This window comes from Globicephala melas, chromosome 17 (genome assembly GCF_963455315.2).
Source record: "Globicephala melas chromosome 17, mGloMel1.2, whole genome shotgun sequence".
Taxonomy (NCBI): Eukaryota; Metazoa; Chordata; class Mammalia; order Artiodactyla; family Delphinidae; genus Globicephala; species Globicephala melas.
In genome coordinates, this window is record NC_083330.1 from 7,471,463 (window position 1) to 7,495,835 (window position 24,373).

Genomic DNA, 24,373 nt, shown 5'->3' on the forward strand with positions numbered 1-24,373 from the left:
GAATGCAGCTTGGGGGACTTCCCTGGTGGTGCAGTGGTTAAGCATCCACCTGCCAATGCAGGGAACACGGGTTCGAGCCCTGGTCTGTGAAGATCCCACATGCCGCGGAGCAACTAAGCCCGTGTGCCACAACTACCAAGCCTGCGCTCTAGAGCCCGCCAGCCGCAGCTACCGAGCTCACATGCTACAACTCCTGAAGCCCGCACGCCTAGAGCCCATGCTGCGCAACAAGAAAAGCCACCGCAATGAGAAGCCCGCGCACCGCAACAAAGAGTAGCCCCTGCTCACCGCGTCTAGAGAAAGCCCATGCGCATCAACGAAGACCCAACACAGCCAAAAATAAATAAATAAAAATAAATTTATTTTTTAAAAAAGAATGCAGCTTGGGTAAATGGTGTGTAAGGGGAGGTTTGCTAGGGAGCTCTCTGGAGAGAGTATATCTGGAAGAAACAGATTTTTTTACCCTGGAATTTTTCATGTAAAACTTTCATGTAAAACTTTTCATGTAAAACTTTTCACTCATCTCTGGAGTTTTTTTGTTGAATGAGGCAATAAATCACCTTTATTCCTTAAGTCAATGAAGTTAAATAACAAACCCCAAATGTTGGACTTCCTGTTTTTTACCATGGCAAGTAATCTACCTGATATAATACCTTTCTTATGCTTTTAGGTCCTGCTGTCTCTACATAAAGAACATGGCCCTTTGGGCTAGTGGCAGTGAAGGGCAGGACAAAGGCATCGATTTCTATTTCAAAACTTTCCCAACTTTCTGTTCTTTACTTCAGATTTTTTCTGCATCTGCCTTTGGTGTAGCTCCCTCCTCTCAGTAGAAGAGATGTTCCTTTCTCAGTCCAAGGTGAATTCCTTCACTCCCTCTCTTGGTCCAGACTCTTCCTACCTCCTCAGAAGTGCGTACCTCTCTCCCCATCACGCATTTTCCCCCTGTCTTGACTCTCCCTTTCTATGGTTCTTCACCCAAGATACATACTATGCCCAGACCTTCTCCTGTCAACCAAGTCCTCCCTCCTACTAATGCACTTCCTACCTCTGGCACGGCCCCGTCACAGCCAGGTTCCTTAAAAGTGCCATCTCCGGGACTTCCCTGGCAGTCCAGTGGCTAAGACTGCGCTTCCTCAAACCCAGGGGGCATGGGTTTGATCCCTGGTCGGGGAACTAAGATCCCACAAGCCACGTGGCCTGGCCAAAAAAAAAAAAAAAAGTGCCGCCTTCATTGACTTCCCTACTTCCTAGTGTTCGCACTCCCCTTCCCCAACTAATCCTTAAACTACTATTATCTGATTTATGCCCTCAGCTTCTCCAATGAAACTTCAATGGCGATGTCACTGATGAACTCCTAAATGATAAACCCAATAAGTATTTTCATCTTTATCATTTCTAATCTTTTTATTAAATGTGTCAATCAGTTTGTCCTTCAAAAATTCTCTCTTCCTTTGGAGTCTGTGTTTACCACCCTCTGATGCATAGGTTCTTAATCTGGGGGCTGTGGATTACATAGATATGGATAGGGGGAAATTTGCATCTTTATTTGTATTAACTCTAACTGAAATTTAACATTTTATTCAACTATGATTGTTGTCAGCACCATGGTCTATTAGCAGTATCTACCGATTTGTCACTAATAGAAATACAGATGTTGTCATCTTACAATACACTTGATACAAACATCTTGTCATATCATTTACACTCATCCCAACTGCTAAATTATAGCCATTATTAGACCTCTTGTTAGATCTTGGTTTTTAATATATTAATAAAGAAGCACATATATTACTCTGACACAAATTTGTTTTGGAAATATTTTAATAACAATTCTAATATAATTTTTTCTGTAATCCTTTGTTTTTTTGTTTTTGTACCTTTGATACCATAATTCTGAGCAGGCATCCATGAGCTTTACACGAATGCTAAAGGGATCTACTGCTGAAAGAAAACACCACGTTTCCTGCCGAATTTTTAAAAAATCTCTCAGATTACTGCTCCTCAGTTCAATTTTGAAGCTCATGTTACAGGGCCCACTGTCCCATTTTTTCTTAGCATCAGAACCACGTGTGACTGAGATTATAGTCATTAGATTTTACAGCAAGGGTTCTCCTCAGAACTTGGAAGTAAGTTTGTGCCCTGAGAGTTCAGGCTAACATTCAACATGTAATGATGACAGTCAGGTAGTGAAAATGACAGATAACACACTGAGAGCTTCACACACCCTCTGCGTTGCATGGTCATGCTATGATTTTGATATTATTTTCCCCATTCTACAGATTAAGAAACTGAATTTCAGATGGAATCAATGTCTTCATTAGGTCACATGGTAGGTAATTAATGAGACAGGGGGCTTAATATACTGCAAAATGAAGTTCACCAGAAGCAACCTAAAGATGCAGGTTGAATCCCAGGGCCAGAACTTGATGGTAATTTGATTGAATTGGGTAAGTCCATCAGAAGGAGGATTGGCCAGTCTTAGACGCTGGAAAAAGGAAAATTTTGGAGATAAAAATTGGTATTCTCTATTGAAATATTACTCAGGGGAGTTTTTAACTCATCAAAATATTTGGTAGTTGGTTAAGGCTATTGGGCCAGGGTTACAAATGCTTTCGGAGGCCAAACAGATACGGCTTGCAGGTCAGAGTGAGACGACAGGGTGTGGTCGAACTGATGAAATGAATGAGGGGACGAAATGCACTAGGAGGCATAGGTTTTACCCCCAGGAAAGACCATCCCAAACGTGAGCTGGATGTTCCGTGTTCCCTCCACTTAAAGTCATTAAATATTTCCATGCACTTTACTCTTTGTAAGGAAAAGAAAAGGCTAGTGGAGTGCATTTCACATATTCCTGTCTCTGAGATAGTGATTTCTTATTGCAATTTGACATTCTACTTTTAAAAATCAGACTTGTAAACTAGGTTAATGTGAGTCCATTTCTGAAAGATGGAGTCACTTTTGATGTGTAGAGAAATCAGGTTTCTAAGCTTCCTTTACTATATATACCAACCTGTGAGTTCCCTTGGGAGCCTCAATCTAACCCCTCTTCATGAACATAAAGCATTCATCACTTCCTTGTGGAGGACAAATACATTTTTCTTACATGTTACATGCTGATGACTTCTAAATTTGTATGTGGAGGTCAAAACTCTCATTGGACCCATATTTCCAGCTTCCAGCACTGCCACTTACTAGCTGTCATGACATGAGAAATTAAACTCTTTAAGCTTCAGTCTCTTTTTCTATCAAATAAAGACTTTTTCTCTGTATATTTATTTTTATTTCCTTTAGCTATATTATCAGAATTTGGAAATTTAGGTGCAAGTGTTTGCATATATTAAAGGATTATGATAATCCTTTCACTACCTTTTTGAAAGTTGATTCAATTTGCCCTTTCAAGTTTTACAAAAGAATTTTCACTTTCTAACATTTTTTTCCATTTCTGATTATTATTCTTTTTCTTTAAATATTTTAAATTAAAAAACTATCAGTGGGATTAACATATACACACTACCATATAAAAAACTGAAAACCAACGAAGACCTACTGTATAGCACAGGGAACTACACTCATATTTTGTAATAAACTATAAGGGAAAGAACTGAATCACTTTGCTGTACACCTGAAACTAACACAACACTGTAAGTCAATTAAAAAAAAAACCCTCAGGGGCTTCCCTGGTGGCACAGTGGTTGAGAGTCCGCCTGCCAATGTAGGGGACGCGGGTTCGTGCCCCGGTCCGGGAGGATCCCACGTGCCGCCGAGCGGCTGGGCCCGTGGGCCATGGCCTCTGGGTCTGCGCGTCCGGAGCCTGTGCTCCGCGACGGGAGAGGCCGCAGCGGTGAGAGGCCCGCGTACCGCCAAAAAAAAAAAAAAAAACCCCTCAGGCCCGCGTACCGCCAAAAAAAAAAAAAAACCCTCAGGGTAAAATGCAAAAAATAAAAACACATAAATTAATTTAAAAATTTTCAGATTTGTTGTGAAGATTAAATGATTTGGGAGGTTTGTTACACATTTTCAATTGTATTAAACGTATGTGAATTTTAACAATGATTGTCAGAGACTTTAATAGATACACAGGTAGAGCATGCAAACAGATAATACACAACAGAAGAACCACAAGTGTCTATCAGACACTTGAAAAAACATTTGGTCCCAACAACCGTACCAGCTGCATGGTATTTCTATCTGGAGCTCAGACCACTCCCCCAAGCCCCAGACCCAAATGTCCAATTGCTCATTTGATCCCTCCACTTGAATGACTGTTGGCATCTCAGTTCAACGTGTCCAAAACAGAATCTTTGATTCTCTCCCCTCTTTCCCACCTACCTGTTCTTCTCCTGCAATTAATGTGTTACCCTGTTCATTTGGCAAAATATCTAGGAATCATGCTTGTTTGTTCTCTTTCTCAGTCCTTCCGTATATACTACATCAGCTAGCTGTGACTGGCTGGACCCTGGAAGCTTGGCTGTTGCCTGGACCCTTCTGGAAGCCAGAGGGGAGGGACACGGTCAAGAGCATCAGGAAATCAGGGTGGGCATATACCCTCCCTCTTGCCTTGCAAAAAATCCCATCCCTTCTGGAAGTTCACCTCTGAAAACTATACCAGCAGAGCAGAAGAGAGGAAAAAGCAAGCGCCTAGGGACCCTGACACCCACCTGGGTGGTGCGGAGGGACCAGCTTGAAGCAGCTCCTCGGTTGCTGGTCTCCAAGGGCTGGGGTGCTGAGTCCCTCCTGACCCCACATGCTGTCTCCTGCCTCGGTCTCCTCTGGCCTCGGGGCCAGGCCTCCTTGCCTGTCCCCGTGTTATAATTTCCAGTCTTCTTCTGGGTGCCAAACTTTCAGAAACCTCTTCCATAAGGTCAAAAAGCAAGCTAACTCTCCCTGTGCTTCAGTATTTATGATGAGCAAGGTGCTCTCAAGTGCTGGGATCAGGGAAGGGCCCCCTCCACTGTCCAGAGTCCAAGACAGTCACTGAGCCTACCTATTACTTCTTTTCACAATTTATTTCTTTTTTGTAACAAACTATGGCTTTTGCTGTGTCCTGTAAAGACTTTTGTTACAGTTTAGTTCTCTATGACAGGATGATTTTTATTAATTTTATCATTCATCTTTATTGCTTTTATTGCATCTTCTATTATTGTTTTATGAACACTTTGTTTTCAATAAATAAAAATCTCTAGGTTTTTAATAAATAAATTAGGAGCCTGTAATTTCTTATTAGTTTTACTAGAAACACTGCAGTTAAAATGGTTCTCTAGGGGCTTCCCTGGTGGCGCAGTGGTTGAGAGTCTGCCTGCCGATGCAGGGGACACGGGTTCGTGCCCCGGTCCGGGAAGATACCACATGCCACAGAGCAGCTGGGCCCGTGAGCCATGGCCGCTGAGCCTGCGTGTCCGGAGCCTGTGCTCCGCAACAGGAGAGGCTCGCATACCGCAAAAAATGGTTCTCTAGAGCTGTGTCAAGTTAGAAAAAATTTTCATTTATTTATGTTTGAATTTTTCTTCTGAGTCTTTGAAGGTATCTATTCTGAGTTGGAAAGCTTTATAATAGGTATATCTTCTACTAAACTATATATATATGTCCATTGCTTACAGGCAGAAGTCTAAGATGGTCCCCAAGATCTCCACTCCCCCGTGTACACACACTTTCTTCCAGTTGTTCAACCAAATACTAACTTAGATGCTGCTGTGAAATGATTCTGCAGATTCAATTAATGTCCCAAAACAATTGACTTCAAGATAGGGAGATGGTCCTGGATGGGCCAGACCTAATCACTTGAGTCTTTAAAAGTGACGGGGCCCTTCTTAACAAAGAGATTCAAAGCAGGAGGGATTAAAAATGAGGGAGATTCTCTGCTGTTGGCTTTGAAGATGGAGTAAGCCACGTGGCAAGGAATGCAGGAGCCTCTAGTTGCTGATAGCAGCTCCTGGTTAATAGCCAGAAAAGAAATAGGGACCTCAGTCCTACAACTGCAGGAGGCTGAATTCTGCCACATCACATGGGCTTGCAAAAGGACCCCAAGCTCCAGATGAGAATGCAGCTAAGTGGATACCTTGATTTTAGCCTTCTGAGATCCTGAGAAGAGAACCCATCTACACCAGGCCCAGACTTCTGCCCTACAGAACTGCGAGCTAATAAATGGGTATTGTTTTTCGCCAGTAAGTTTGTGGTATTTTGTTACTCAGCAATAGAAAACGAATCTAGTAGGACATGCTTATATTGAGATATGACCTCTACACCATATGATGAGTCAGCACAGTAGGGATTACAGTATTCCTGGAAGCCTTTTTTTTAAAAGAATACCATGTGTTTTTGTTGTTGTTTTGTTTGCGCCAGGTCTTAGTTGTGGCAGGCAGGCTCCTTAGTTGTGGCATGTGAACGCTTAGTTGCAGCATGCGTGTGGGATCTCGTTCCCTGACCAGAGATCGAACCCAGGCCCCCTGCATTGGGAGCGTGGAGTCTTAACCACTGTGCCACCAGGGAAGTCCCCTGGAAGCCTTTTCTATGCCGGACAACTTGGAATGATTCAGCTACACACATGAGAGACTGAATAAATATACCCTAGGGAGCTAAATGTCTCCCTCACTCAACTCTCAACCCTTCCTTAACCATTACCAAAAACAAAACAAAAAAACCCTGTAGACACTCCAGCACTTCCCAACACAAGGGGGAAGTGTCAGTGGAGAGAAAGAACAGAATTCACAAATTAAAGTTTAAATATCTTACGTTTGCAAATTTTACCAAAAAAGAAAATTGACCACGTGAACACATTTGCCTTGGAAGGGGTCATGCAAGTGAGGGACCCTGAGCTTAAGGTTCCTTAGCTTCTCTCTCTCTCTATATATATATCCTTAGCAGCTGGCATAGTACCTGACATAGGAACAGCATGTCTCAATTCTTTCTTATACAGCTACATTAAATTAATCACTGAGTAGTTGTTTCCTGACTTCAAATTTTTCTTAAGTGAATTCATGTTAATGGTGGGAGGCCTGTATACTGAGTCCACCCTCCATTTCCTGTACCCTGGGTCGCTTATAGTTAAACATACTATACAGAGAGTCCCTGACTTACCATGGTTTGACTTAACGATTTTTTGATTTTACAAAAGGGGTACACATTCAGTAGAACATGTACTTTGAATGTTGAATTTTGCTCTTTCCTGGGCTAGTGACATGCTGTACAATACTGTCTCTCGTGATGCCGGGCAGCACAGTGAGCCGCAGTCACCAGGGAGCCACGCGATCGTGGGGGTGAACAATGGTACACTCAAAACCGTTCTGCACTTAGACGACCATTCTGTTTTTCACTTTCAGTAGAGTATTCAAGAAATTACATGATATATTCAACACCATTATAAAATAAGCTTGGTGTTAGAGGATTCTGCCCAACTGTAGGCTAATGTAAGTGTTCTGAGCACGTTTAAGGTATATAGGCTAAGCTATGTTCAGTAGGTGTATTAAATGCATTTTCAACTTAACAGATATTTTCAACTTATGATGGGTTTATCTGGATGTAACCCTACAGTAAGTCAAGGGAGATCTGTATACTTACTTCCTCATCTCTGCTTGTTTCCAAGAAAGAAAATGTAAATAATTCAGTTTTTGTTTCAATTAGTGATTCAAGAGCCTCAGTCTGTTCTTTTATAAATAAGCAAAATAGCTTATCTCAGGGTTCAGAGGAGACAATCTCACTTTTGGCATTTGGATTTAGTGTTTTTTGGAGTGAAGTGAAACGAGAACCTTCCAGAAATGCACTCAGTTGATTCAAAGAGAGAAAGCGGGATCTAGTTCTAAAGAGGTCTTTGTCTATAATTGATTTTTCTAAAGGAAAAATTAACAAAAATTAGAGTATATCAATGATGAATAATCTGCTCTTTCCAACAGACGCTTTTGTATTATAATTTGTATCAAATACAGTGTGAAGAAAATTATCCATTTACTAAGAATAAAAAATCTTCTCCATTAAGTCTAGTAATGAAAACTTCAAGATAAGACCCCAAAGTGACATAAGCCTGCAGTTCTTCTAATAAATATTACAGTACAAGAAAACACTACATTTAAGGAATAAGATGATAGTCAAACTCTACTTGTTTGTACCTTAAACCTTTTAAAGGCAGTGTTTCCCCTACCTCCATTTAATGTAGATTTTTAAAATTAATTTTTTATTGGAGTATAGTTGATTTGCAATGTTGTTAGTTTCTGCTGTACAGCAAAGTGAATCAGCCATACATATACACATATCCACTCTCTTCTACACTCCATTCCCATATGTCATTACAGAGCACTGAATAGAATTCCCTGTGCTATACAGTAGGTTCTTATCGGTTCTCTTTTATATATAGTAGTGTGTATATGTCAATTCCAATCTCCCAATTTATCCCCCCACCCCTTTCCCCCTTGGTAGCCATAGTTTGTTTTCTACATCTGTGACTCAATTTCCGTTTTGTAAATAGGTTCATTTGTAGCATTTTTTTTAGATTCCACATATAAGTGATGTCATATGATATGTTTTTCTCTGTCTGACTTACTTCACTCAGTATGACAATCTCTAGGTCCATCCATGTTGTAATATAGATTTTTTTAAACCTGAGACATAAAACGCATGATCAACTGCTGTAATATTTGGACATAACAGTGCAGGTAGGAAATATGTGCAGGTAGGAAAATACTGATTCCCATAAAATTATTCAAATAAGTTAATGAAAAAGTAGAAATCAATTGTTAACTCTGTTGAACCACATGAATCCTTAAGGACTTGAGATGAAAGAAAACAGCAATTCCTTTTTAAAAATCCTTTTTAGGAGATCGTTGTCATTGTATTTGATCCTCAAAAAATTGCTTTGAAATGTAATTTTTAAAACCTGAGAAATACGTTTTCTCTTCCTTTTGCAACTGTAAAATGATTCTTTTTCAGGTCTTTTTTTTTCAAAAATACTTTTAGAAGTGCACAAAACCAAAACCACAATAAACTTCTTTATAGACTAATCTGTTAATAGTAAAATTTTATTGTAGACAGGTTAAATGAAACTGATTTGACCCAAAATGTATCTGATTTCAGATGGTTAGACATTTATTAGATCCTTGTTTTCACTTGATCTCTGTAGGTTGTGGTAGCCAGCTTCTAGGATGGCAGTGATCCTCACCTCTGGTTATTAATGTCCTTGTGTAGTCCCTTCCTATGTTTTATCACAGTGGGTCCATGGGACCAGAAGGATACAGCAGGAGTGGCGGGATGTGACTTCCAAGGTTAGGTCACAAAAGACACTGAGGTTTTGGCCTTATGCTCACTCTCTCGTATCTCTCACACTGGGAGAAACCAGCTTCCATGTCATGAAGATACTAAGCAGTTCTCTGGGAGGTCCATGTGGTAAAGAACTAAGGCCTCAGCCATAAGCCACCTTGGGAATAAATCATCCAGCCCCAATCTAGCCTTCAGATGACTGCAGACTGCAGCCCTGGCTGAAAGATTAACTGCAACCCCATGAAGAGACCTCCAAGCCAGAGCCACCCAGCTAAGCTGCTCCTAGATTTCTGATGCATAAAAATTGTGTGAGAATAAATGTTTACTGCTGTTGTAAGGTTATACTGTACTTTTTCGCAACCTGTTTCATTTGAAGGAATTGCTGGGAATTGATCCCCAGATTACTTACATTGAGAAATTTAAAAGAGTGGTAGAAGTACAGCAATGATTCTTCGACAAATTTAAATTAGCCTTGCAGATTTTTAAATGTATGTAACCTCAATGTCTGAAGAACAGACAGATTTATTTTATTTTACTAACTTCTTTAAAATAAAAAAGTTTGGAAAAATAGACTCCTATTTTCTCCATATTAGAAGTGAAAATGTGATTCTTTGATAGGCATTTTCTTCTCTGTCACTCCACATGTTTAAAATTCTGATAATGAGACTGTTAGAAGCAGAGATAAAGATTATAATAGGAGGGAGGGGAGCTGGAAGAAGGTTGAAATGTGATCTCGTAATTCCTGGCACCCATCTCACACAAAAGACATCAGTGACAGAAGGTTTTCAGAGTCCGCACCTCCCACTGGGACAGAGCTAGCTTATCATGTCCTCACAATTGGAGAGAAAATGGATTTCCCTTTATCAAAATTTAAAGGCCTTTACGGGTAAAGATTAAAATAAATTGAAACACTCATGGGAGTAGTAAATGGTTTCTTTTCAGCAAAATATGAGGTATACTTCTCAGGTATCCTCATTCTCATTCTGATCCTGACTTTTCCAAAATAAGGACACCTACCAATGAACACGAGACACAGAACACGTTCAGGATAAATGGATGAATATGTGTTCAAACCAGAGGGTTTGAAGTAATTGCATGGTCCAGTCTTTGCTGACAAAAACCCAACAATGCAGATAGTAAAATATTACCGATGTTACACAGTTCTATAGGGGTCAGTCTTCTAATATACCTAGATACATTCAAGAAAATCATTCACCTGCAATTTGGTATATATACTCTCTCCTAGTAATAATGTACTTTTCAGAGTGCTCTCATATCTACCTCCCAGTGATTCTATTAGCAACTGGAATTATCATCTCTATTGAGTAGATGACAAAAATTCTCAAGGTCAGCTTGTTGGTGGCAAGAAAGACTGTAATTCAGGCCTCCTGGAATCCAATATTGGGCCATTCCCCAGACCACTCTCTCTGTGGAAAGCACTAGGCAACTGTTAAGGACTGAGAAAAGTAGGTAGTTTAAGAACACTATTTTGGTTTTTAACTCACTTTTAAATTTGTTATTAATCATTATGTAGTTATATTTTTTAATCCACGATTTTATAAAATGAGCTTATTATTATTCCAATATTCACTGTTTCTCTCATTTGTGCACTTATGTAGGCCCCTTCTGTTATGAATAGTAAGTCCATCGATAACAAAACTAACCTACATACAAAAGAAAGTTTCGTCACTCACCTACACACACATTGACTCAGGATGTGAATTTGCAATCATTCCATTTTGACCCTTCAGGTAAACTTCTGAAGGATGAGCAGAATGGAATGGAAGTATAAAGCAATTATACTCCAATAAAGATGTTTAAAAAAAGAAAAAAGAATGCAATGGAAGAGAGAAACCAGTCATTTCTGGCTTTGACAAGTGGTCAGAAATCAGTCATGAGTAGAAAAGTAAGAGAGGGAATACTAAGTGTGTTACCCAACAAGAACATAAATGGCAGATGAGGTGGATAAGGTGAACAAAGTACAGTGGAGAGGGCTGCTGAAACATCTGGAATGACTAGTAAAGCAATAACTATGAAAGATAAGGCCCTTTAAGGCTCAGCTTAGATGGCTCTCCTTCCGCTTCTGCTGGGGAGCAGCTACATATACAGGTTATCATTAGCAGAGAGGTTTGACTGCACAGAGACCATAGTAAATCAATTGCTTGCAGATATATCAAAACCCTATCAGTGAGTGGCAAGTGACAAGTAAGCTGATTGTTACAGAGTAGAGTGGACACAAGCAACACACTTCGGGTGTCACTGTCTCCCATCACCCCAGATGGGACCATCTAGTTGCAGGAAAAGAAGCTCAGGGCTCCCACTGATTCTGCATTATGGTGAGTTGTATAATTATTTCATCATGTATTACAATGACTACCCATGACTTAACATGAGAGAGACTCTAATCTCCTTTAAGGGAGCGTCTTTGTTGGGTTCATTTAACTCCTACAGTTCTTAGTGACAGGTTGGAGGTGGAACACAGGGAGAGGGTGAAGGAAAGGGGGAAATGACTTCAGTGTTTACTTAGTGTCTCCTGAGAGCTTGACACTTTGCTAGACACTTGTGTCATCTCATGAGGAATCTAAGGCTTAGAGAGTTTAGTAATTTATCCAAGATCACTCATCTGACAGGGGGTGAATTCAGGAGTTGAACGGAGTTCTTTCTTCCTCCAAACTGGTACTGAGCTTATGAGTATATGCAGGAAAATTAATTCTGTCATGGTGTTTAGAAATGGCTTAAAGCAAGCATTTCACAGTGGTTCTTAATTATTTCTGGGTCATGGACTCGTGCGAGGATCTCTCCCATAAAATTACATATATGCAAATCCATACAACATTGTGCATATCATTTCTGGAGGATCACAGGGCTCCCAGAGTGCATTCGAGAGCTGGCTAAGGAAACCATGGGAACCAAAGTAAGAACCTATGCATTATAGTATTCCAAGCCACTCTTCTCCCATCCCATTCCCCCACTACCTCTCTTCCCACAGTCTGAGAGTGATCAAAACCAGAGAAAATTTAAACACATGAAAAGTTTGGTTGGGAAGAGCAAATTCAAAAGTCTAATATAATTCTCTACTTTAAAATGTCATGGAAAACTTGAATGAGGAGACCTTGGAGAATGTAGCCTTAAACAATCCTTAAATTTCACAGTTATGACCTTCAGACCACATATGATGTAAGACTGAGAGATGAGGTTATCAGAATTCGTCCCCAAGTGAATGAAATAGCTGAAAATCGAACAGAATGGAAAATCCCACGAAGTATCCTATAATTTAAGGGAAGAGAGTTTTATTTCTGTCATTTTTGCCAAGGAGTTTTTCTTGAAAAAATGTCTTTGGATTTTGGGGGCTACGTAAAGTGTTTAAAATGAAGTTTGTGTGGGTTTTATTTACACCTTGTTTCAAAGAGAATTTAAGACAGCATATAGGCTTAGAGAAAATGTAACAAAATATTATGAATTACACATAGAAAAAAATAAACGTCGAGACATAAAATAGAGACAGAAAAGGAGCTGACTTTAAAACAGGAATTTGTATAGTGATTAGGCCTTAACTCCTTCGAGGTAATTTTTAGAAATTATGCAGCACTAAGGGTTTCACACATTAAGTATATGTTTTTCATAATTTACAAAATATCTTCACATATATTATATCATTTGATCCTAAATTGACTTTGAGAGGCAGTTATTCTCTACATTTTCCAGACCAGGAAACCGAGGCTTAGCGAGGGACTTGAAAAGCTAGTCTTTGCTCTTTTCAAAGCCACTGATTGTTATAATTCCTGCGCACCAATAACTAACACCTCTCAGTTCTGTGCAAGAACCATATACACTTGACTCCTGTGGCCCTGACATTTTCATGAGAGAAAGATTACCACCTACTTTACAGGTGCTTTAGATCTGGAGGTGGACAAACATAAAATTAAAGGACTTCAGACTTGGAATAGACCTTTCAGGTAACACTTAACTCCGTTGCTTTATCAATGAGTGTGTCAAAGCTCTAGGAGGCCAAAAGATTTGCAACCATCATCCAACCAGTTTGTGGTAAGACCAAGATCAAAAGCAGGTTTCCTAAGTTCTCTTTACACTGCATTGCCTGTAAAGCTCTATACGTATCCTTTTCTATAATTTTTTACATTCAGTTCTGACCTTTCTCTTCTCAGTTTCCGTGTCCACTGGGTAAAGTGCCGCATGCATCCTGACATGGCAACAAGCCCGTGCATGACCTGGCACCAGTGACTTCTCCCACAGTTCTCCTCTAACAGTATGGGAATGCTTCTGATCGTAAGGATGCTAGGCTTTCGTGGAACATCCCCACAGAGTTGTCCTGTTCAGGCTATGTGTAAAGGGCATACCGCTGAGAGTAGTAAGAAATTGAGTTTCTCCTGGAAGGAGGGAACTTTCTACATGTCTATCACCAGGAAAGACTTGAGTGAAGGCACTCAGATGGGAGGGACAAAACGGCCTTTGGAACATGGCAGGCCTAAGAAGGGACTTCTCCACCCCCAAACTAAAGATGGGTGAACTAGATTATGCAATTCCTGGTAATTTTTCACATCAAATTTTTGTGTGCTGTCTCTGAAAATCCCCTCCAAACAGTAAAAACAAACAAACGAACACAAACCTGTGAGTTGACATTTGGAAAGGCCATTCAAACCATGTAGCAACGAAGTACTGCCAGCCCAGCATGAAGGTTTCGGTAGAATGACAGATCCTAAAAGGGAGAGGAAAATATTAGGCAACAGGAACCAGAGCCACTAAACCCCAGTCATTTCTGCCCTAGCAATGGCTCTCCTTCCACTGCCAACATTAGAGGCTATGGGTTAGCAAATAAGCTTCCTTATGCAACTTCATATTCCCTGAACAGATCCAGGACCTTTGCACATTGTTTCTTGCGCCTAAACTTCAGTTCCCTTCCCCCACCTTCTGTCCTCTTGACAAACTCTTCCTTCATATTTCTGGGTCAGACATCATCTTCTCTAGATAACCTATCCTGACACTTTTAACTCTGTCTTGCATCTCCTCTTCCAAAATCTGTGTGCTCCTTTAGAACAGTGTCTGCCTTTAGTTCCAGGGCCTAGCAGTGCATGAAATATAGTATGTACTTAAAGTGTTAGTTGAATAAACAAAAAAGTTACTTTTTTTCCTTTAAGTGCATTTTTCAATAGGTTATTCATGAACACTGCAAAATTTCAAACTGCCCTTGAAAAATTCAGTGAAAAGTAGATATTCCCTCCAATCCCATCCCTTCCTTCCCCTGGTCCCAGGTGTGTCCTTTCAGATTGACTACGTACTATGTATGGGTCTTTAAGTATATTCCTGTCATTTTTCTACACAACGGTAAAATAAAAAGTTATTTATATAACAATAAAATATAGCTTATAAACATACAAATGTAATTTATGTATCACTTACTATATATGATAGTTGTATATATAAATAATATATATAACATAAATGTATATTTATACACTAAGTCCTGTGCCTTGTTTTTGCGTAACGTTAAGTCAGGCTTTTTTTTTTTAAGACCGCATAGTATTCCACCGCAGGTGCATATCATGGTTTACCGCATATTCCCTAACTTAGGGTTTCGAATTTACAAACACTTCCATTTTCCCTGTCAAAGCCCCGTCCCGCACCACAGATACAGCCTCGCCCTCCAACCCCGCCCCGAGAGGCTCCATCATTTTCGAACACCTTGTCACGAGCCCAGGGCAGGCCCTGCGCCGAACGCGACCTCCGCCTTCCCACCACGTGTCCCGCGTCCCCACCGCAGGGCGGAAGGACGCGGCTCCGCTCGCGTCGCGGCGACGGAGCCGCAAGGCCCCTCCCCTGCCCCAGCGTCTCCCGGCCGCCGGAGCCCGCCGCTCAAAGGTGCCGGCAAGACCAGCGCCCGGCCCCGCCTGGCTCTGGGCCGACGGGGCCGACAGCAGCGGCCGACGCTGCACCGGGGAGGTCTCCGGCGAGGCGAGGCGGGGCGGGGCTCTGGCTGGGCGGGGCTCCAGACGGCGTGGCGCTGCCGGCGTGCGGGGCTCCTCCCCTTTCCCCCGGCGGCGGCGCCGGCGGCCGCAGCACTTCCGGGTCGGCGCGGAGGCGGGGCGGAGGCGCCGCGGCGGCTGTTATTGTTCAGCTGGGCTCCGCTGGGCGCTGTCTCCCTTGGCTCAGAGGGTGTCAATTTGTCCCGCTTCCTCTCGGCCCCTCACTCCCGGAGGCTGACGACGACGGCGGCGGCTGCGGCGGGCGGGGCCTGGCGTTTCGAGGCCGAGCGGCGCCGGGGTGAGGGGCGCGGAGGAGGAGGAGCAGAAGCAGGAGGAGGAGCCGCGTGCCCTGGCACCGAGCGGCCGCGGCCATGGCGTACGCCTATCTTTTCAAGTACATTATCATCGGCGACACAGGTGAGCGCGGCGGGCGGGGGTCGGCGGTCTCCGGGCCGGGGCTGGGGGGCACACGGCGTCTGGCCGCGGCGCGGGAGCTGCCGCCGCCGGGCGCCTCCCCCCCGGCCGCGCCGCTCCATTTCCGCAGTGCTGGAGCTGGTGACGTGGGCACTGCGAGAGGCCGCGGCCTGCCCTGGCCGGCCCGGCCCGCCGCCCCGGCCCCGGCCCTGCAGCTGGGGGCCGCGGCCGCCGTTTCGACGCGCGATCTGGGGAGTGTATGAGAGGAGGGCCGGCCCAGCCCGGGGCCGTCAGAGCCTGGCTCTGAGGATCGCACGCCCTGCCCCGGGCCCCTCGCCTTGGGCCTCTTCGCCGCCCCCGAGAGAGGAAAGCGGGGCCGAGGAGAGCAGACGGTGATGGGAGGAGGACCTTGGGCTTCCTGACCCACACGCACCTGCCGAGGCCCGGGCAGAGCGCTGGCTGGCGTGGGACAGCCAGCTGAGGACAGACAGAAACCTCTAAAAAATAATAATAGTAGTAACATAGGTATGTAGTTTTATCACTCAACTCCCAAGTCAGAGTAAGTCACATCCCGTTACTTGACGCCTGGGCCCTTTCGAGGTCATTAAAGCATGAAAGAGTTCTGTCGACTTCTGCCACGTGTAAACTTGAGGTTCTTTGATAGTAATGCAAGGCGTTCAGCGCTCTTGGTGTGCGCTGGCGCGCGTGTGTGTGTGTGTGTTGGGGACACTTTGGTTTTTTCGATACATCAAATCCAGGCTCACAACTACCAGTTATCAGGTGACCTGATGTCCATTCGAAGCAGAAAGAAATACAGTTATTTGCACTGAAGATAACATTCCATTGTATTTCGCAGATAAAGTAGTCAAACTCGTTGAAAATATTTTTAATATCTGCGATTTCTTGGCATTACTTTGAATCTGATAATAAAACTAAGACTTGTTCAGGTGTTATAACTATTAATATACCGGAGTCTGGTTGCAGTGATGACTCTTGCACAACTTTGGACCCTTTGCACAACTTTGGAAATGTAAGCAGCAGCTTGTGGTTGCACTAGTGATATGGCAGATTGAATAAGTAGCACAAGAAGCATGTTGATTGCTGCCTAAAAGAAAAACGTTCTGCTGTAAACAGTCTTTCAGCAAGGCTTTTTGGTGTGCATGTGGAAACGGGATAGTTTTCTGCGTAAAATCCTGGATAAAGCAGTGTTTTGCACATGTTCATAGTGTGTCTATATGCTTTTTTAAATGTTGTGGCATACTTGAAGGAAGTGGGGTTCTAAAGCCTACTGGCAAATTTTGATTGAGGCTGTAACACTGAGATTGGAAGAGGGAGTTCACGTTAACAGCTATATGAGTGGGTTTGAGAAGTAGAGAGAAGAGTGATTATGGACGTGAAGCAGTAGTGACGCTTCAGATTAGCCTTTACAGGTTGCCTTCGTTCAGCTTACTTACCAAGCATCTGCTGTGGGTAAAGTATTGTACTGGGAGTAGTGGGGCTACAAATATTCACAAGGCGGTGCTCCCTTCTTTTGGAATTTGCCCTCATGCAAAAACAGTCCCCTGGCGGTTCAAAGGGACGACATTCTTTCTTGCCATTGCTACCGTTACCACCTAGTTCCGGCACTGAGCAGTTGACCCTGGACTGTCCACAGCATTTGCTTTCACCCCACTCCAGCTCAGGTGGTATAGTTGACTGTCAGACTAACCTTCCCCAAACACAGCTGTTCGGAGGCTGTTCCTCTGTTCACGTTCTTTAGTTTGACCTTCGGGGACTCCATATTTTAGCCCGTGTTTAACTTCTCTAGCCTTCGTTCCCAGTATTCGCGAGTCTCCACTTTCCTCCTGCCAGTGAGGCCCTGTGCTTTTTCCTGGTCTCTGCTACCCTCTCTGCTTGGAGTGCCTCTCTGTCGAAATTCTTTCATTCCTCAAAGTCTCACTTGAGTCTTTTGTAATCTTTCAGAGTCAATGTTTATTAAGTTATTTTGATGTGTCAGGCCTTCCTGGTATCCTGGCTGGAAGTGACCACCACTCCTTATCTGGATGTATCCCACTTTGTATTGTTCTTCTGATATTAATTCCTGACTGTTCTGTAGACACTTGTGTAGACATCTATAATTGCTTATATACCTCTTGAGGGCAGAAAAGGTGTTTTGTATGGTTTTGTATTCCAGGAAGAGCCTGTAGAAGATGGACGGTAGGCTCCATACATTTAATTAAATTGATGAAAGAACAGCCAAACAGGCCATAATGTTCCTACTAATATACATTAATAACTTGACAGAAGAATTTTTTAGTCCAATTCTGCCACTTTCTTACTACTATCATTAACTTTGGCCAAAATCCTTTACTATGTTTTCTTAATTCAAAGTATACCCGTAGTTGTAAGGTCCACTTAATGTGGCCCTCCCCACACACAAAAAAATGATCAGTAATCAGTAGTGGGAAATCCATCCTGATTTTTAAAAAAGTCATAGTGTGAAAAATATGCATTTTAGAAAGAAGGAAATCACTGTTTTTCCTGATTCTCCCTTTCCCTAGCCTGTGAAGCAATCATTATTAGCCTTCCCTTCTCTCAGTAGAGAGCTAAAATGAGGACAAATGTGGAAGTACCGCACACATTTTCCTTTCCAGAGTTCCCTCTTTCACAGAAGAGACTTTTAAAATGTTTTACATGATCATGATACTGTTGAAATGTTCGTTTTCTTACTGCATGGCCAAATGTAGTTAAAATATAGCTTTACAATTTTTCATTGGTAATGTCTTGTTCCTGAAAAATTGTTTAGGAAAATGTGTCATTTAAACCTAGATATAAAGTGGAAATTAGCTTTTAACAAGCCTGGACTAATATTATAAGCAGATAATTATAAAGTATAGAGGGAGAGAAAAATTGTAGTAAACCTATAATTGTTGCTTCTAAAATTCTGACGTCTGCCTTCCATTTTAATCTCATCACTAACCCTCCCTCCCCTTTCCTGCCTTTCAGCTAGGCACAGAAAAGCACAAACCTGGTTGTGTTCTGTCTGAAATACCCTTTCTTACTGTGCTCCACTCCCCAAAGCCCCACTCCCAGCCAAAGTGAAAAGACAGGTTAGGTCAGAACTTTTTCACCTGAGCAACTCCTATTCGTTCATTCTTTTAAGATGATAACAAACCCCACCCGTCCCTGTCGCCTGGTGCCGGTCACCTCCACTCTTCCTCCTTCTCTGCCCACCTCCACCGTTTGGTTTGGTTGGCTTGTTTTTGTTTTTGCTTAAACTCTTTCAGGGACAAGTGCTATATAAGTAAATAAACGAGACCAGCCTGGTCACACATTATCATATCATCTGAATGCATTTTCTAATTTGAGATATAATTGACGTATAGCATTGTATTAGTTTCAGGAACACAGCCTAATGATTTGATAAACGTATGTATTGTGAAATGATTACCACAATAAGTTTAGTTAACATCCATCACCACACATAGTTTGAAAGGTTTTTTTTCTTCTGATGAGACCTTTAAGATATACTCTCTTAACTTTCAGCTCTTCAATACACTGTTGTTAACTATGCTCATCATGCCATACATTACATCCACAGGCGTTGTTTATCTTATACCTAGAAGTTTGTACCTTTTGACCACCTTTACTACATGGATCTTAATTTTTTTGTTTGTTTGGAAAGTTTTTAGCTTTGTCTTAAAAGTAAGGGTAGGCATTCTGTATCAGAAATGTTTAATAGGTGAGTGGATGGGCGCTTGGGGGAGGTGCTGCAGGGCTTTACCTGGGAGGTGATATTTGAGCTGAAATTAGAATGCATAAGGATTTGCCAGGTGAGCAAAGGGGAATCGTCTAGTAGGTAATTGGAAGTACATGTTTGCAGCTCAATCAATGATGGTTTTAAAAGAGAGAGTGATATTGGGAAGTTAAAAACAGAGCCATACTGTGGGCCATTTTAGAAAACTTTGAGTGTGAAAGAGAAGGAAAGAGTGAGTTTAGAGTTGGCTGCAGGATCAAGTTGGCTGGTGTGTGTGTGTGTGTATTAGGATAGGGGAGACTTGAGGTTGAAAGTTTGAAAATACTAGAGAGAGGGCAGGAGCAAAATCCCAGAGAACTTGGGGAAGGAATGGCATTTGATTCTCCAGAGCTTTAGGGCTGTAACAGAAAGAAGACCTCTTCCTGTGGGAGACTCAAACTTGAGTTTCTTTAGATTCTTGTGAGTCACCTAGGGTGTTGGTTTCATTCTTTTTTTTTGAAGGATTCAGTGGCCCAACTCTCAGCGATTTTGATTCACTAGACCTGAGGTGCAGCTTCTTGTTACAAAATCTGAGGCCAGAAACACTCGCTAATCATTTTATATAATTATATGAGCAAGTTTGTTAGATTATTTTGGAAAACAAACGTAGGAAAACAAACTGGGAAATTGGGAGGAAGAAAAATTCCACTGAAGTTTTTTTTTAATTATGAAATATATCATGCATATAAAAACATATGCATGTTATATGTTTACACACTTTAAAGAGTAGTATTGAATCAAACACCCATTCCAGAGAAATACAGAGCCTCATCGTATACCTCTCCGCCAGGCTTCCACTAGCCTGAATTCTGTATTATTCCTTCCCTAGCTTTTCTTCACAGTTGTATCATTTACACATCCCTAAACTATATTGTTTAGTTTTGCCTGTTTTTAGATGTGTTTAGTTGTTTTATTAAATGAGAGAGCTAAAATGTGCCTGAAACATACATTTTAACATCATCTAGAATTTCCTTGAAGTTTTTGCTTTATGCATGTTGTTTGTAGTCTTTCAGGATTTTTGACTGCCCTTTCTCTTTCTCCTTCTCTCCTAGACCGTTTATGTCCTGCTTGCTTCCCCTAATATTTATATTGCTCCTGAGACTTTCTAGTGAAGCGGGGAGGCCGTGGCCCTATTGTTCTCATTCCTTTTTCCCCTTCTCTCCTGGTGAACCTGCGTCCTCATCTCCAGTCGTGGCCCTCGCTCTTCTAGCTAGTGCTCTCGTCCTTTATGCCCGCGCTCCATTCCTGCGCCAACCTGAAATTAATTTTCTCCTTTATCTCCCCCACTGCTCCCCCTCCCCCATGTCATCTCGACAGCTCTCCTCCTCTTGTGGTAGCCAGTAATTTTGCTGTTTCACTTGAGCAGATCCTGATTTTGCCAGCTTAGCTGTTTTTCCCTCTCACTCTGGCCCAGCTGTGCTTGCTCCATTTTGTTATTCTCTGCTCATCCTCAGTCTGGGAGGCTGTGTCCTTTGCTACAAGAGATGCAACCACATACCGCCCTTGTCCCTCTTTCTGACTTTTTGTTTTCTGTGAAACTTCCCCATTTGATTTCATCAGCCTCGTTTATTTGCTGGTTTGAAAATACTCCACATTCTAGCTGTTATTCTTCACTTGTAAGTAAAGGACACCTGGCAAAAAGATGCTAGATTCCCTCTGCTATATACACCCGTAGACACCCCCTTTCATTCCTGTGGTGTTTCTCAACTCAAACGACTTGGGTCTCGTCCTTGGAGATGCTGTTTTAGTAGATCTGCAGTGAGTCCTGGACATCTGTTTTTTAAAAGCATTGTTTGTAGTGGTACTGTGACATTCCTCTCCTTGTCAATTATGAGCCTTTTTGCCTGTTTTTCTAAAACTGATTCTTTTCTAAAACTGTAAGATTTTCTGCTTTCTGGGATTCTGTTGAAGTAATCCCTAAGGCATATCCAGGGTGAATTTATATGGAATTCTCCATTACGTTAGTTCTTGGCACTCTGTCTACCTAGTAGATTCTTATGAGGGATTCTCCACACTTTTTATAGTTCATACACAATATCAAAAGCTTTTTATCTTTCAGTCCTTCAACTGGTATGTGTGAGGTTACCATTTCATAGATGAAGAAACTGAGCTATGTCCTTTGGGGCAAACTGTTTCTTCCCTCTCCCCACCTCTTCTGCTTTTCATAGCTATGATGTAACTCTGAGTTTCTCCAGTTCTGTCTTGAAAATGTTGCCATTTTTCAGGGGTAGCTGACAGTTACTTGTGTTTCTGGTCAAATCTGAGGGAGAAAATGAATATTGATGGATGATGCTGAGTGTAGTTCTTGAAGGCAAGACTGTGCCTGGCACAGAGTTAGTGCCTCAGAAAACGATGAATGTGTGCTAGGTAGCCTCTGCTGGTTAGGCTGCATGCATTGGCCAATTTATTTGTCCTTGTTTCAGAAAGGATTTAAGGGCACTTACATAAAAATTTTTTACAGTTTTTTTAATGCAAGTAAGAGAGAGCGTATTAGTTTCATGTTGCTAATGTAACAAACCACCATATTCTTAGCAGCTCAAACAATGCAAATTTATTATCTTAGAGTTCTGAAGCTCTACATAAGTTCATGTACATATCAGTAGTCTGATGTGTGTTGCACTGGGCTAACATCAAGGTTTTGGCAGGGCTGGGTACCCTTCTGGAGGGTCCTTGGTGATTCAGGGTGTTGGTAGGGATAGAGTTCCATGCTGAGATGTCCATTTTCTTGCTGGCTGTCATCTCTTCCCGGCTTCCAGCGTCTACCCACATCGTCACAGGATTTGGCCCATGACCCCCTTCCTTAATCTTCAAAGCGAGCAACAGTGGATCAAGTCCTTTTATGTCACATCTTTTTTTTTTGGCTGTGTTGGGTCATTGTTGCTGCGCGCAGGCTTCCTCTAGTTGTTGCGAGCCTGGGATACTCTTCATTGCAGTGTGCGGGTTTCTCATTGCGGTGGCTTCTCTTGTTGTGGAGCACGGACTCTAGGCGCACGGGCTTCAGTATTTGTGACACGAGGGCTCAGTAGTTGTGGCGGGGCTCGAACCCGTGTCTCCTGCGTTGGCAGGCGGATTCTTAACCACCGCACCACCAGGGAAGTCCTATGTCACATCTTTCTGACTCTTCTTGAGTCATCCCATATCTGATTGAAGCTGGGAAAGGTTTTGTGCTTTTAAAGACTCATATACTTAGATTGGGTTTACCTGGATAATCCAGGATAATCTCCCATCTCGAGATCTGTAATCTTAATCTGCAAGGTCCCTCTTGTCATGTAGGGTAGCACATTCACAGGTTCCGGGGATTAGGGTGTGTATGTCTTTGGGGGTGGGGCATTTTTCTGCCTACCACGGCAGGCTGAGGAGAAGCAGTGGGTAGAAACAGTAAATACCCGTGTTGTGTATACCTTTTTGAAGTGGGCACTGTACTTAGTACTAAGCTGTGCAGAGAACCCTGTTTTCATTTACCTTAATTATAGTATCCATTTTTAAAAGTACGTGCATTCATATACTTATTCCTTAATTGAGTCTTGAAAGGCATTTTCTTCTGATTCTTCTTAAAAAGAATACAGTGTAAAGTAGTGAAAAATGTAAATATACAAGTAATATATTTATACACATAGGGCCTTTTCTAGTGGTATAACTCAATGAATCTGAACAGTAATATCCGTGAGGAAGGCTCCATTTTACAGGTGAGGAAAGGGAGACTTATTGTCCTATCACACAGCCATTAAGTGGCCAAGCTGGAATTTGAACCCAGGTCCTTCTGACTCCAGAGTCCATGCTCTCTCTCCCGTATGCATCTCCCGTATGCATCTCCCATATGCATTTCTTGATTCCCACAAATTCCATGTCACGGCTCTTGTGTTGGCTTACCAACTGCTTGGTCTGTTGAGTTGACGTGAGAGTACACAGTCCCTCAATTCCCTTTACTAAAACAGAAGCCACCTCCACTCTTCAAAACAGGGCAGAACTATTCTATGTAAAAAAAGAATAAAGTCTGTTCTCTGCTCCTCACAAGCTCTGTGAGCTTGGGCAACCTCTTCAGTCTCTGAGTCGCGGGGTCCTCATCTATAAAATGGAATGAATAAATGGATAATATGTGTAACACTGACTCAAGAAATGGTTAATATTTCATCCTCATTTTTTATTCTGCTTCTTTGAATGTTTCAGTAATTTCCCCATATACATTTGAAAAACTAACCCAAACTTGACCAGTGCTGTATAGTGTTTGACTAATGCTGTTCATAACAGAAGTAATTTCTTTCGCCCTGCATGTGTCCTAATGTGGTGATTTTTTTCTTTTTTTTTTTTTTTTTCCACTTCCCTGCTTAGCTTGCTCATTTATGGCCAGCTGATACTTTAAAGAGTTTGCCATCCTTGACTCGAATTGTTGCTTTCCTAGCCTACGTTGGTGTTTTTTTGTACTTACCATATTTGTTTGCCACTAGATGTTTTATGGAAGGTTCCTTTATCAACATTTTTTTAACAAGATTCAAAATTGTTTAGCAAGATTCATTTTATTAAGCGTCTATTTTTATCGGCTTTGCTTAATGTAGCCTATATGCCCATCCAATCCACTAATGATGTAGAAGGACTGATTTTGTTCTAGGAAGGACCCATTTGATTAAGAAGAACAAAAGCCTCCTCCAGCTAGCTGAAGAAGAGAGGTTTTGATAAGAATTTGAAGAGTGCTGAGGAATCCAAGAAAAACTGTGATCAAGTCTTGGGGAACTGGACACTCTGAAATCTTTGTTTTCCTCTCATGGCTTCTCTTTTAAGCCTTAAGATAATTAGGAATGTGTTTTTTGTTTTAAACATATTTTTTCTTTTTCTCTCTTCTTTTAAAAAACAATATTTTTTCATTATTAGTTTCTGACTTTATTTCGCTTAAGTAATACAGACTGTGTATATTGATTCTTCAGTATTTGAGACTAATTTTGTAGCCAGGTACTTGGTCACTGTTTGT

The 24,373-nt window shown here is 42.0% G+C and overlaps 2 protein-coding genes across 3 annotated transcripts in view; one reads left to right on the forward strand and one right to left on the reverse strand.

The window, feature by feature from the left end:
* The window catches only part of CA8 (carbonic anhydrase 8), a 214,075-nt gene extending 199,362 nt beyond the window's left edge, over window positions 1–14,713 (reverse strand). For both annotated transcript variants that reach the window (XM_060286931.1, XM_060286930.1), the window contains exons 1-2: window positions 14,659–14,713; window positions 13,868–13,957 (exon numbers count right to left, since the gene is read on the reverse strand). In XM_060286931.1, the coding sequence (XP_060142914.1) occupies window positions 13,868–13,957; window positions 14,659–14,698 (130 nt within the window). In that variant the 5' untranslated portion in view covers window positions 14,699–14,713. The remainder of the gene's footprint in view (window positions 1–13,867; window positions 13,958–14,658) is intronic.
* Window positions 14,714–15,302: 589 nt separating this feature from the next.
* Window positions 15,303–24,373, forward strand: part of RAB2A (RAB2A, member RAS oncogene family) — a 74,317-nt gene continuing 65,246 nt past the window's right edge. Inside the window, exon 1 of the mRNA XM_030859686.3 lies at window positions 15,303–15,638. Coding sequence (XP_030715546.1) covers window positions 15,593–15,638 — 46 coding nt within the window. The 5' untranslated portion in view covers window positions 15,303–15,592. The remainder of the gene's footprint in view (window positions 15,639–24,373) is intronic.